Source organism: Thunnus albacares, chromosome 7 (assembly GCF_914725855.1).
Source record: "Thunnus albacares chromosome 7, fThuAlb1.1, whole genome shotgun sequence".
Lineage (NCBI taxonomy): Eukaryota > Metazoa > Chordata > Actinopteri > Scombriformes > Scombridae > Thunnus > Thunnus albacares.
The window spans coordinates 20,357,301-20,370,207 of record NC_058112.1 but is presented as its reverse complement, the minus strand read 5'-3'; the positions used below and the strand labels follow the sequence as shown (position 1 = coordinate 20,370,207).

The 12,907-nt window shown below is 38.3% G+C and overlaps 1 protein-coding gene across 2 annotated transcripts; it reads right to left on the bottom strand.

Moving 5' to 3' along the window:
• Window positions 1-290: 290 nt before the first annotated feature.
• On the bottom strand, window positions 291-12,183 carry LOC122985897 (inner centromere protein). 2 transcript variants are annotated; one of them, XM_044356903.1, is made up of 20 exons: window positions 11,960-12,183; window positions 10,678-10,826; window positions 10,443-10,553; window positions 9,627-10,336; window positions 9,463-9,508; window positions 8,044-8,216; window positions 7,877-7,907; window positions 7,587-7,674; window positions 7,332-7,472; window positions 6,796-6,813; window positions 5,122-5,231; window positions 4,918-5,038; window positions 4,573-4,680; window positions 4,051-4,202; window positions 3,777-3,897; window positions 3,003-3,083; window positions 2,315-2,350; window positions 2,046-2,108; window positions 1,783-1,930; window positions 291-553 (listed from the first exon to the last, which is right to left on the bottom strand). In XM_044356903.1, the coding sequence occupies exons 2-20, from the start codon at window positions 10,815-10,817 to the stop codon at window positions 378-380; spliced, it is 2,574 nt and encodes an 857-aa protein (XP_044212838.1). In that variant the 5' UTR covers window positions 10,818-10,826; window positions 11,960-12,183; the 3' UTR covers window positions 291-377. The 2 variants fall into 2 exon arrangements, with proteins under 2 accessions (XP_044212838.1, XP_044212839.1); XM_044356904.1 differs by lacking the exon at window positions 6,796-6,813 and having other exon boundaries at window positions 11,960-12,182.
• Window positions 12,184-12,907: the final 724 nt, after the last annotated feature.

The following is a 12,907-nucleotide window of genomic DNA, read 5'->3' as shown; positions in this document are numbered from 1 at the left end:
TCCAAACATTCATAACCCACTGAGTTATGATACACACTCATTTTGCCCTGATGCTTACAAGAGTGAAGCATCAACTTAATCACTTACATTCATGATATTTTACATAACTAGCAAAGACATTCCTAAAACTTTATACTGAAAACATTGAGGCTGTCGACACCTCTCCCAGACCTACAGAGGACCCATCACCCAGAACACTCTGTTCAGGTAGAGGAACCTGACCGAGTGACCCGCACAAGAATGCCAGTATGCATGTACGCTCCGCAAATGGCAATAAAGTCTCCTGAATCTTGAAAACACTTAAAACTTTATTGGAAGGACTTTAAAACAAAAATGAAACTTTATACAGTACTACATGTATCAGTGTAGACAAGACGTTACATGTTTTTAATCGGAGGCGAGTGCCACACGGCAGAGCTGGTGCGCTTAAAATAGCGCGGCTTGCTCTTGTAAAAGATGTTTTCCAGTTTTGGTGGTTCAATTGTTCCGAAGAATGAGTCCATGTCGGGAGGGTTGAAGTACTGCTTCATAATTATCTGCTGCAGATTGTGACCTGGAAGGGAAGAAAACATTCAAATACAATTCATTTAAGACTACAGAGCAAGAAACTGAAATCACACCGAAATAAGTAGCCAAACCTCAAACAGGTCTGCTATAAACAGCTAAAAGACATGTTACAATGTAGATCATGTGTCTGAGATTAACTCCATTTGGAATAATTCAGAATATTATAATAATTCCTGTTCGCTAAACCCCTCCCCACTTAGTTACTGTTGCTATGCCTGTCAAGTTTTCCGAGGCACATATCTAAGTACCAACGATAACAGATTTACAACTCAAAATTCCTTGATTTAAGAGTTATACGAAGCACGTTTCTCATTTCTATGTGCTGACCTTCAATTTTGTCAACTGAAACTTCAGTCTCCAGTTTCCAGCCTGTATTAAAACTAAAATTCCTGTATGCACTTGATGGCTTCATACATATTGTGCTAAAAGACTAAAAGATTCAGCGTCCTCACCAGCTGATGATCCACTTAGAAGACATGATAATAAAGAAACAGCGTTCTTGTATTGCAGCACAGAGCTAGTTAGTCCTAGTATTATAAGTATGAGGAGGAAAAATGTCAGATTATTGTTTTTTTTTTAAGTCTAACATAACCCAGTTCAGCTGCTTATCTTACATACTAGTTTGTTATTTTAAACAGAAGGTTTTCACTTTTAACATTACAAGAGAGAAGACTTTAAGAATGAGGACTGACCAATGTGGTTGGTAATGTTTGCTGGATGCTGGAGTGTAAACTTCCCCAAATGGAATAAGGAGGAGAGCAGAGCTGTTAACATTAACACTGACAGCATCCAGGACCGGCTTCCACAGGGAGGAAATATCACACAGTGGATGACAGTCCTGAACGAGCTTTTTTTTTAAAAAAAAATCTGTAACCCCACAAAAACTACTGGAGGTCATCAGCTAGTTAACTGAACATGCTAATGACTGCAGCCTACGTTAGATCAGATAAACACGCTGGTTTAATCCAGTCCTTATCTGCTCTTGTGTTTTGATTTTGGAAAAAGACACCACTCTCTTTTGATACCAAACATCTCTCTTACTACAGCTTCATCATCCAACGTTGGACAGACCTGCTATGCCTTCTTATAGTTGCAAAGCTATGATTGAACATTTGCTGTTTGGGGTTTAGCAAACGGTGAACTGGAGAAAAAAAAACAAAACCAAACTGCAGAAGTTCATCAAAATAAACTGCAATTATACTAATTCATGCATACCTTCTGCCCAAGATGGAATAGGTTTCCTTGGAGCAGACTCATCATCAGTAGAGTCGTCACTGTTCTGGTCCATCCCGTAATCTTCAGCACTTTTGGACAGAGGTTTGTTTCCACCCTTTGGAGTGATGGAGTATGACTGTGGTGATTGCTGCAGAGGAGGAGGAAACACATTTTATGAGTCTTTAATCTGATAAGAGATTTCTATGTGTTAAAGATTGAAATCAGTGGAATATTTGTGCCAAAAATGCATAATTTAAATTTACCTCAATATCCACAGTCACGTTGAGACCACCACCTTTTCCTACAGGTGTAGTCATCACAGAACGCTGCAAAGATTAAGAAGAAACACTAAATATGTCTTTCATCTGTTTAACAAACCAATAGAAACAAATCCACAGAGACATCTAAACATTAAGATAAATTACTCATGTGTATTAAAACACATTTTCTTGCCTTACATGCACAAAAAGAAAAAGTTTAACATGTTTGCTCAAGGCTTATGATGAAAACTGATAAACTACAAAAAGCTTACCTCGATATCCACAGTTACATTCAGGCTAGAAGCGGTCTTCAATACGGAGGAGCAGAAAAAAAAGAGAATTAAGTTTAGTTATTACACCATTAATAAGATTTCCTTCATAAAATACACTGAGGATATCATTGATTAAGTAACCAAAAGTTATTTCCCATAGTTACCACTGCACAGTTATCTGCAATATCACACATACAAGAAAATATCTAAAAGAAATGATCAGTTTATGTGGTTGCCTGGTCGTACCCCTTAGACTACTACATATCTACTATATTACACTACATGTATACTAGAGATGGGAAGATTCACTGATTCGCATCTGTGTTTTTTTAGAGTTCAAAAAGAAACTGCATAAATGAGATGCTTACTGAGTTGCAGTACTAGAGAAACACATATGTAAAATAAAAATGGCACTTTTTTTTTTTTTTAGCATAGCATCATTCTTTTGCATTGTGTTGAATCAGTATCTGTCTCTAAATCTACTGTATGTGTTTTAAAAGAGTTGGTTCACCCATATTACCATGGAGTTGGTGGATAACAAAACTAAAACTATCTTAATGAAGTAAGAAAATCTCTGAGTTGGATGAACCTCCCCTTAAAATGAAGAATAATTAACCTTCAAGTTAACTTTTACCAATGTTCAACTGTGTATCAAAGCTCGAAGTGTTATTTTCCTCTGGCAGCTTACCTGTGCAGCCTGTTTAGCAGCAGCTTCTCTCTCTTTAGCAGCTTTCTGTTCTGCAGCTAACCTCTGCTTCTCCTTCTCCTCCTAGTGGAACAAAAAGCACATGAACAACCAGGCAGCTCAGCAGCTGAAGTAATAACCTCAGTGTTGCTGAAACTCTTATTTTAAAATACAAGTGGACTGTTTATCCAGAGTTATTACATGGAGTTTAAGGTTTCCTCATCAAATTCAGTCAAGAATCAAACTCATTATGAAACTGTGCTACTGATCAATGATTCCTCTGGTTACCAAAGTTGATTTTTTTTTTTTTTTTTTACACTTTTCTTTTCTACTCTTTTTGTACTTTCTACTGCCAGTAGTTTGTCTGTCTGACTGTAAAGGATCAGCTGCTGCAGACAGTTTTCAGGAGTCAATGTGTTGTATTAGTAAATTTTAATTGTTACAAACACCATGAATGCTCAACTCTCCCTGAATCAATGAATGTAGATTACAGAGCATCAGTATGGAAAGTGGAGGTAAATTATGCTGCAAATGTGATCTGAGAAGTTTTCCTACCTGCTACATGTGGCTGTTTGATAACCTGTGACCACTGAATTCATGATAACTGACATGAATTAATGCTCACAGACACACAGATTTTGGGTTGAATATGATTTTAAATAAACGCCACATATCTCTTCTACGGAGACCTGTAACTTTAACAAGTTATTTTTCTTATCCAGTGTCTGTGCATTATAAAACATTCAGACACATGGTGAAGATATTTCAATTTCTTACCTGTTTTCTTTTTTCCTCAAGTGCCTTTCTTCTCTCCTCCAGTTCTCTCCTCTCTTTCTCTCTTGCTGCTCTCTCCACTTCCCGTTGCAGGGCGAGAGCCTTTTCTCTTTCCACTCGCTCCCTGAAAACCAGAAACAAGTCAGTAAAACAAACTCTGAACAACTATACATGTTTGTCTTATGGCCTTAACCAATGTTACTATGTTCAAAGATTATTAGGCTACTTAGGTTATAATGTATGTGTTATATAGCTGCTGTTGAAGACGATAGATAACCTTTCAGCAGCAGCTTGTCGCTCTCTCTCGCGCTCCTGCTCCCTCTTCTGCTCCAGGGCTCTGCGGGCTTCAGCCAGTTTACGAGCTCGTAATTCCTCCTCCTCCTCGGCCTTCTTCTTAGCCAGTAACTCCTCCTGCCGTTTCTCTTCCTCCTTAAGTTAAAGACAAAAAAGAAAAACATGAGAAAAGCCAGATCACAATGCGTAATAGCAAACAAAACAAATACAAACTAAAAACATATTTTCTCTATAAATAAGATTAATTATTTTTATGAAAACCCTAAAAGAACTCTAAGCAAATTGTTAGAAAGTTTAGGTTACAACAAATCTAAATTTGGGAGGACAACATGATCCAACCTACAAATCGCTCTGTACTACATGTAGTCTGTCATGTTGTCATTTACAGCAGTAGTGGCAGAGCGTTGCTGCTTAATGATACACGACGATATACACCTCCAGTGTGCACCAAAGCACAGCTACAGAAATAAAAAATAAAATTGATAAAAGAACATTGTCTCACTACCTGCTGAATCCTCTTCTTTCTAGCCTCTTCTTCCAACTTCCGTTTCTGCTCAAGCTCCTCCTGGCGTTTCACAGCCAACTTCTTCTTGGCCTTCTCCTCTGCTTGACGCTGCATTAACAAGACACAAGATCGATGACTGTTAGACAAACAGGTTCAATCTGTTTTTAAAAAGATGATTCTTCTGGCATTCTTCCTTTATTTGATAGCAACAGTAGAGACACAAACAGGAAACAAAGGGACAGAGGGAGGATGACATCAATGGACGGTATCCCTCATAACCACTTGTTTATTGGACGGCCAGGTTCAGTCCATTATGAGGTGAACATACATCAATTAGTCGGGTACCTTGTCATTTTTCTCGTCAATCTGAGCCATTTTTTGCTCAATCTTCTTTTTCTTTTCTTCTTCCCTCTGCTCTTCTTTGATTTTGGCCTCATACACTCTTCTTAGCCTCTCATCCCTCTTCCTAGAACACAAAATTTAAAAAATTAATTTTGAACAAATGATGAATAAATCACTCATATGTCCAGAGTGTATAATAAATTTAACCTTTTAAGTTCCTCCTGCTTCTTTTTCTTGTCCTCCTCCATTTTCCTCATTCTTTCCTCCTCTTGTTCCTGCTTCTTTTTAAGTGCTTCCAGCTTGTGACGCTCTTTCGTCTAAGAAAAGAGAAAACAAGGAGAAAATAAGTTCAAGTGAAATTAGGAAACTCGTGTCATCCAAAACAGTAAACACAATCTTATTGCAATAGGTGGCAAATGTCACAAAAATCCAAAGTAGCAGGTGGAGTGCACTAGTGTGGAAACAGATCACCTCCTAAAGTAAAAACACCAGATTGTAGGAGTTGGCAGATAAAACATAAATCCACAACAGACTGTGGTCTTGAAGAATTGAATCAAGTTTGTGTTCACATCAATGAACTAAAGGTCATCTTCCAGCACTCTGACCTGTGATTACTGGTCTCTAAAGTTCTGTCTGAACAGCTTCAAATAACTTAAAATAATGGAAAGGGTCAAATAGAAACTGACAGTCACCTTTCAACTGTGATTTATACTTCAAATATCTTACTTACACAATGAGATTTTTAAAAAATAATCATCAGTATTGTAGATATAATGACTAAGTGGGTAAAAGCAAATAATAGAACAGCTAGAACAGTCTGGTAAGTTCAGAAAATGACATCACTTTACTGTAATGCAGCCTTTAAAACCAGGAAAAGACAACACTTATATCACTGTTACAACCTCAAAAACCAATCAAGGGGGATAAAAAGGAGCAACACATTAATATGAGCCCAGGAGAAAGGAGGAAAAGGGAACGATATTACAATATCCAAAATCTAAGACAACATCTTGTCTCATATCACGATATCAATATAATATCAATATATTGTCCTAGTGGCAAGCAGTCGCAACCAACTGTGATAATCACCCAGTGTACCACAACTGTGTCCAAATACCAATAAGAGTTGCTAAATGGCATTTAATTACTAAACAAGTTACTCTTAAACATGATCCAGACTCCTAAAAAATAGGGGAAGGACACACTCCACACACATGACACCTCAATCCACTGACACACCCACAGTACTCACTGGAGCTGTGATGTGCTGCTTAAAATAAACTCCAAGATCATAGAAATGTGAACTCTGATTAAAATGGATTTTTGCTTTAATTTCTATTTCAGTTCAAATCATGTTTTGAAATCTAGATGTGAGGTTACAAAAACTACTGTAGGTGGTTTGAAGTGTTGTTAGAATAAAACACAGCAAGTAATGAGCATTAGTAACCCAAAAGATCAGAGATGCCATCAACTAACAAATGCAGGTGGGGGTGAAATGTGTGCTGTAAAGCCCCTTTCACACGTGGATCCTGCATAGCAACAGGGCTCGATAAGGTTTTTATTGGTCAAATGTAATGTAGGTCTGCTTGCTATATGAAAAAGCAAAGTGTAGAGAGTCTGACATTGAACCCTTTGAGCACTTTACGGAGAGACATCCACTGTTGTTTGCAAAAGAGCCCAATGAAAATCAGACTAAATCCCAAATAATCGTACTGACAGAGTGTCTTGTTTTGGAATCAAGATTCACTCTGACAGACTAATGACAGAACATTTAAAGTTTAACATGGATGTGGGAAAGGGGCTTATCTAAGAAGCACAATCAGATATTAAAGACCACCAAATGCCCACAAACAACATACAGTGCTCCAACATTACACTTACCACTATACCAGTGTTCAACTGGGGAAGGGAGAAAAAAACATCATCATCCAAATAAGAGGACCATAAGATTTGACTTCAACACAAAATGTGAGCTATAATATTTTTAAAACTTAAAAACAGACACTCAAGGATTTTAATAGATATCTGTGACTGCATTACTGCGGGCTCTATAAACTGGTTTACATTTTTCCTTGTTTGTGTGCTACAAGCCCCGAAAAATCACTTGACGAAGATTCTGGTTTTAAGGAAGCACACTACTGAAATTAGATAACTGCTAAATTACAATGGAGGTTGTGCAGACACAAAACAGTTATCCGTTTTCAATTTAGTGCAATAGCACAAGTCAGTTTTCAGCCAGTGGAATTTAGAAAGTATCACCTGTTGTGTAATTAAAATCAGTTCGACCAGTTTAAATTCAAAAAGCAACAACAATATAAACGGTGACGAAGTTGAACATTTTCAGTTTTATCATGGAGCTAGATTTGAAAAGTTACAACAGTGTTGTTGCTTTCCAGTGACTTAAGTGTACAACTCACCTTAGGATCAGTCTTCATAGGAGTCGTGTGCTTAATGAAGGACTTGATAACAGCAGTGCGTCCGAGGGAATTCGGGGTCATCATGAGCAACTGATTCTTATGTACAGTGTGGAGAAAAGATCTCATATTGGGTCTGATTGCCTATTTAAAAAAAGAAGCAGTTCTGAATTTTAAAACATTGCTATTTGATTAAGAAAGCATTCTTTTAAATTTTTAAAAATTTCCACACAACACAGATTTATTTGTGCATCTTACACTTTGGCTTTTCTTGGGAGGAGACATCCTCTTTGTGGGACTTTCCTCTATAGTATCTGGTGCTTTGCGTTTGGTGCTCTGACTTGACCTACAGACACAGAAGAATTTTTAGACACCACACAATTTTATCTGAAAACAAATTGAAGTGTTCCTTAAATGAATACTCCAGTTTTTAAACCATATCTACATGTAATGATGCTCCACTGCTTTCTGTATTACAAGGAAGCCAATCCAGAGCAGACATGTAAAAATACACACACACACACACACACACACACACACACACTCACCTCCGACTTGACTGTTGTTTCTCAGCGACAACTGAAACACAAAAGGCAAATATGTATTTAGAACATACAAGTTGCTATTTGGTGCAAAACAGGTTTATATTGAACAAGAACTTTAATGTAACATCGAATAAAAAAGAACCAATTGATAAAATGAAGGGCGCTCATACCTGGTCTCCGGTCGGGAGTGCTCATTTTTTGTGCCAGTTTGGGAGAGTTTGCAGCCACAGAACGAGTAATGCGCCCAACAGATGGATTTACTTTCTGGGTAATCTCTGGAGTTTGATTAGATTCTTCAGCTGCTGCATTAACCTCTGAGCCTGCAGTCACAGCTTCAGACATCCTATAGCAATGAATAAAAAAATCCAATAAGAAACATTTAAAACAAGTAAACATTGAATTCATGTCCAGTCATCTGTGGCTAAAGTTAAGTTATATAGACTAATTTACCAAACACTGTTCAAATGGCCACTATTGGCCCAGTGAGGTCATTACAGCCCCATCAACTGATTTGGGCTTTTGTTGTCAAATCAAATGGTGAAAAACAAAATGTATTTATAAAAGGACTCAACTTTTAATAGCCAAAAAAACTGTAACAATCCAATGATTGCAGCCACAACCCCCAAACATAAAACAATGGCAATAAAAGCTGAACGAGGTGTTCATTATGGAAAAGGTTGTAGCTAAAATACAGCTGAAAATTGACATTTTTATGGATATATGATCACTAGAGGCAGATGTTTTTTGGGATTCCTGCAGGATGGGAGTCTATTTCACTATTCATCATTTGACTGGGACGGAACAGGGGAAAAAAGTCAGTCAACAGGAGTGGGTGGGATGGGAATCTAATAACAATAAATGAACCAATGTTTTTGGTACTGCCAACATACTGGGCAAATGGTGTGAAAAAACAAACAAACTGTGCAGTAGAACAGAAGAGAAAAGGATGCCGAGGACATCATATCAAAATAATTTCATTGCCAATAGACCCCCCCCCCCCCCCAAAAAAAAAACAAAAAACAAAAACTGAACAACACAGGAACAGGATGGGATGGGAGTCATTCTTCCAGGACTGGGATGGGACAGGAATATTTCTATTTTCTCTGACATGGGTTTGAGATGGGATAGGAGTAAAAATCCACTCCTGTGTCACCCTCTAATGGTCACCATGGATATTAGCCATGTCAAAATAAAGAGCTGAAACACAGAAAATTATGTCTCCTGTTTTTTTAATTACTATTTTATTGTTTGTTTAGTATTTTCTTCCGTTATATCAGGTATGTTGTTGTTATCCATATGTCTCTATTCCATGAAATTCATATGTAAAGATATAAGAGAATGTGGAGATGTTTATTTACTAAATGATGGAGCGTATGAATTGTATGGCACATTTAAAGAGTTCAAAATATAAATAAATAAAGCCCCATCAACTGAACATCTCTACATAACCTCTGAATGAGCTTAGAGATATTGCATTCAACAGTCACCTGGTGACGTAGCTTAAATTCTGGAGCAAAACATTTTTCTCTTTTCCATAAAGTCAAGAATATATTCAACCATGCAAAGAAAACATTTTAGTCAATACTCACGCCTCTCCATCCTCCTCCTCCTCAGCAGAGTTATCAAGAGAATCATCTACAATGAGAAAAAAATAGCCTAATATCATAGACCGCTTAACGAGAATCAGTGTGGAGGAATTTGTAGAAGTTTTGCATTTTGGGTCACAATAAACGAAATATGACCCATTTCTCACCACCAACACTGCTGCTACATGTGGAGTTGCCCATGCGAGCCATCTTCCTCTTAAGCATGGAACGGCGTGAAGCACGGCGAACAGACTCCTGTGTCATACTGTGTCGCAAACCAGCCAGGGAGTGACGGATCTTGAGAGAGCACCGCACAGAGCTCCGCCTTGAGCTTTGACCTGTGCCGGCTATTGCTATTTTAGCAGCTGTACGACCAGGAGAGCGCTCCAGCTTCTTAACGAGCTCAGCAGACAAGCGGTCTGCTGAGGAGATGCTGACGACGACCTCAGGTGAGGGTATCTTGGATGGAGGCTGGGCAGCGCTCCATGTGCCATCCGGCTCATCTTCTGCATTGTTCACTCCTTTATTTTTATCCACCTCTTCATCCTCTGCCACCTCAGGCTTTGTTTGTTTGTTTTTGCGGGTGGTGCGTTTTGGCTGTGTGGCGGTGCTGCTTTCAGGCTCAACCTCTTCGTCCTCTACCAGCTCTGGCTTCTTGTTCTGCACCTCTTCAGTTTTACAGCTGCCACGTGGTGACTGGCTCACATCCTCTACCACCTCAGGCTTTGTTTGTTTGTTTTTGCGAGTGTTGCGTTTTGGCTGTGTGGCGCTGCTGTCTTCAGAGGTGGAAGCCTCTGGAACGGTTTGTTCTTCAGTAATGAAGTCCAGTGAATTGATAGAGGAGCCACGAAGATTACTGCGCTTTCCCTTTGAAAATCTGGACAGTAAAGGGACATTTTTAGAATAATAAAAAGCGTAACATGTTTAAATAAGTTCAGATTTAAAGAAATGCAACAATGAAACCAGTAATGAAAGCAACTAACCTTCGCTTGGCTTGATTATCTTCTTGACGCCCCAAAGATACACGCTTCCTGCGGCTATTCTTTTTCTGTGATGGTGTTTTTGGCATTAATTCAGGCTCTGCATTGAAATCTCTGAAATTAAAACAAACCTCATTAGTAAAACACTGAAGACAATTCAAGAGACGAACTACACATGACAACAAATTTCTGAAGATGGAAACCTGGATGGAGACCTAGCCAGGTAGACTAAGCCCACCTTGAGAACATGCGGTTGGCCTCTTGTTGGATCTCCTCAAGCCAAACCATGTGGACATTGTCAATGTCACTGATGAATTCTTGTGCTTTGCCATCGAACATTTGCATGAGCGATCGTACAGATGAGAGTATGGAGCTCATGGTGACCGCCTGAGGGAAAAATTGCTCTATTAAATCAGGACAAGCTTGGACAGGTTTGAGAAAGCAGAACAAATAAAAGGTCAGAGTGGTTGCAAAACGCTTTAATGTGCATTTTGACACTATGGATACATATTTTTCCTTTAGCATGACTATTTCCAGTTGTATTAAACTCCCTCATCGGAAACCTGTAAAATCCACTTACACTAGCCCAAGTCCACCACCAACTTTACACTATACACATAATCACATAAGTCTATATTGGCATATGATGTTAATACAGATGATTTTCTCCAACAAGACACATAGTGTGTGTAAAACTACCTTTTCTGTTCAAAGTTAGCTCATTCCTGTCTGCTTGGATTTGAAAACTCAATTCAGCTTAACCCTCTGGCTCCTCCCTAATCATCACGTAATAGGAAAGACCTATTTATACCTGGCAGAGCTGCTGCCAGGTATAAATATCAAAACACTGGCTGGAAGCAGTATACACAACACAACCACACTAAACAATTGAACTGTCATGCCGACTAGCTGCCAATTCTGGTTAAAATTAGCCTAAAGATGTATATATCTTTTCAACTTTAAATAGTTGTAGGACTGTGTAGAACAAAAAAAGATTATTTTTTTCTTACTCGCAAGCAGATTGCATTGATAGGTAATAATTACGAGCTGCATATCTGCAAAACAAACTAAATAACAGTCATGTTTTGCCCTGTCCTTGTCTTTGTATTAGTTGGCGCATGCGCTGTGTTTTCCGTTTACGCGGATTGAAGCTATTTAAAAACAATGAGGTAAAAGCTACAAAATATATATTATAATGTTAGTTACGTTAACGTTACTGTGCCAGTGTCACATCATGTAACAACAAAACAAAGCAGGAAGAGTTAGTCTAACATAAACCGAGACGTTTTAAAATGTGAAGTTAACTTAACGTTAGCTAACGTTTCCCAGGAAACAAGTTAGCTTCGATTACATTGAACACTAAAAGTCTACCAACGAGCATGCAAACACCAAAAAGTCAAAATATGATGATGAGATGAGGTCCTGGGAAACACAATAAGTTAATTTAGCGTTACTAGAGTTGACGATAAGGTTTTTGTTTCCTGCTAACGTTAACTTAGCTTTACTTTACTTTTTTTTACCTTTGGTATCCGAGTTTCTGAAATGGAATCCGATGTTCGCCGCTCCGCTAAGTTTAAAAAGCGAAATCTATCGCATACTGACGTGAAAATAAATGTGCTAAAATAAAAAAGTCTCCACTTTTATTTACAGCTGTTGTGTAAAACACACGCCCGTCACAGACGGCAGCAGCAATAATCCCCACTGACCCGCTGAAACCGTTTAACTCGTTCAAAACTTCGCCAACCAATCCCGAGGCGAGGCTTAGTGACGACAGAAGAGGGGTGTTCGATTTGATAATCGTAGAATCCCGAAAGGGCGGGACCGGTCCTTAGAACCAATAGCATGCAATGGTGCGGGGTGCCTAAACCGTCGACATGTGAATACAAATCGTGCGAACCCCAACGGAAGTTCAGCACGGAGTGACGTCACAGCGCAGATTCAAATCAACCAATTGATATCTGGCAGGATTTGCTTTGTTCCGCCCAGGTTGCTCAAAGAGCACATGCGTGTTTGAAAGCAGCTTCATAATTACTATTATTATAATGATGATGATTATTAATAAGAATAACAACAACAACAACAATAATAATTATAATTATAATTTTTATTTATAGAGTGCTTTTCAAAATCAATGTTACAAAGTGTTTCACAAAGGCAGCAAAATAAAATAGATCAATCATAAAATCATTAGGTTTTAAAAAACAGATAGGACAATTTAGTGCATGAAAACCAATTAAAAAACAAGAAAAAATGAATATTTTAAAGGAAATAAAAGACAGTTCAAACAAAAATTAAAACTCAAGTAAAATCAGGGGAGGCTCTCTGATTAAAGTATGTTTTAAGAACAGAAGTAAAAGAAATCACTGACTCAGCCAACCTGATTTCCTCTGGCAGATCGTTCGTTTAGTTTTCAGCCGGGCTTCTGGAGTAGATAAAAAAACAACAACCTCTGCCTGAGGATCTCAAAG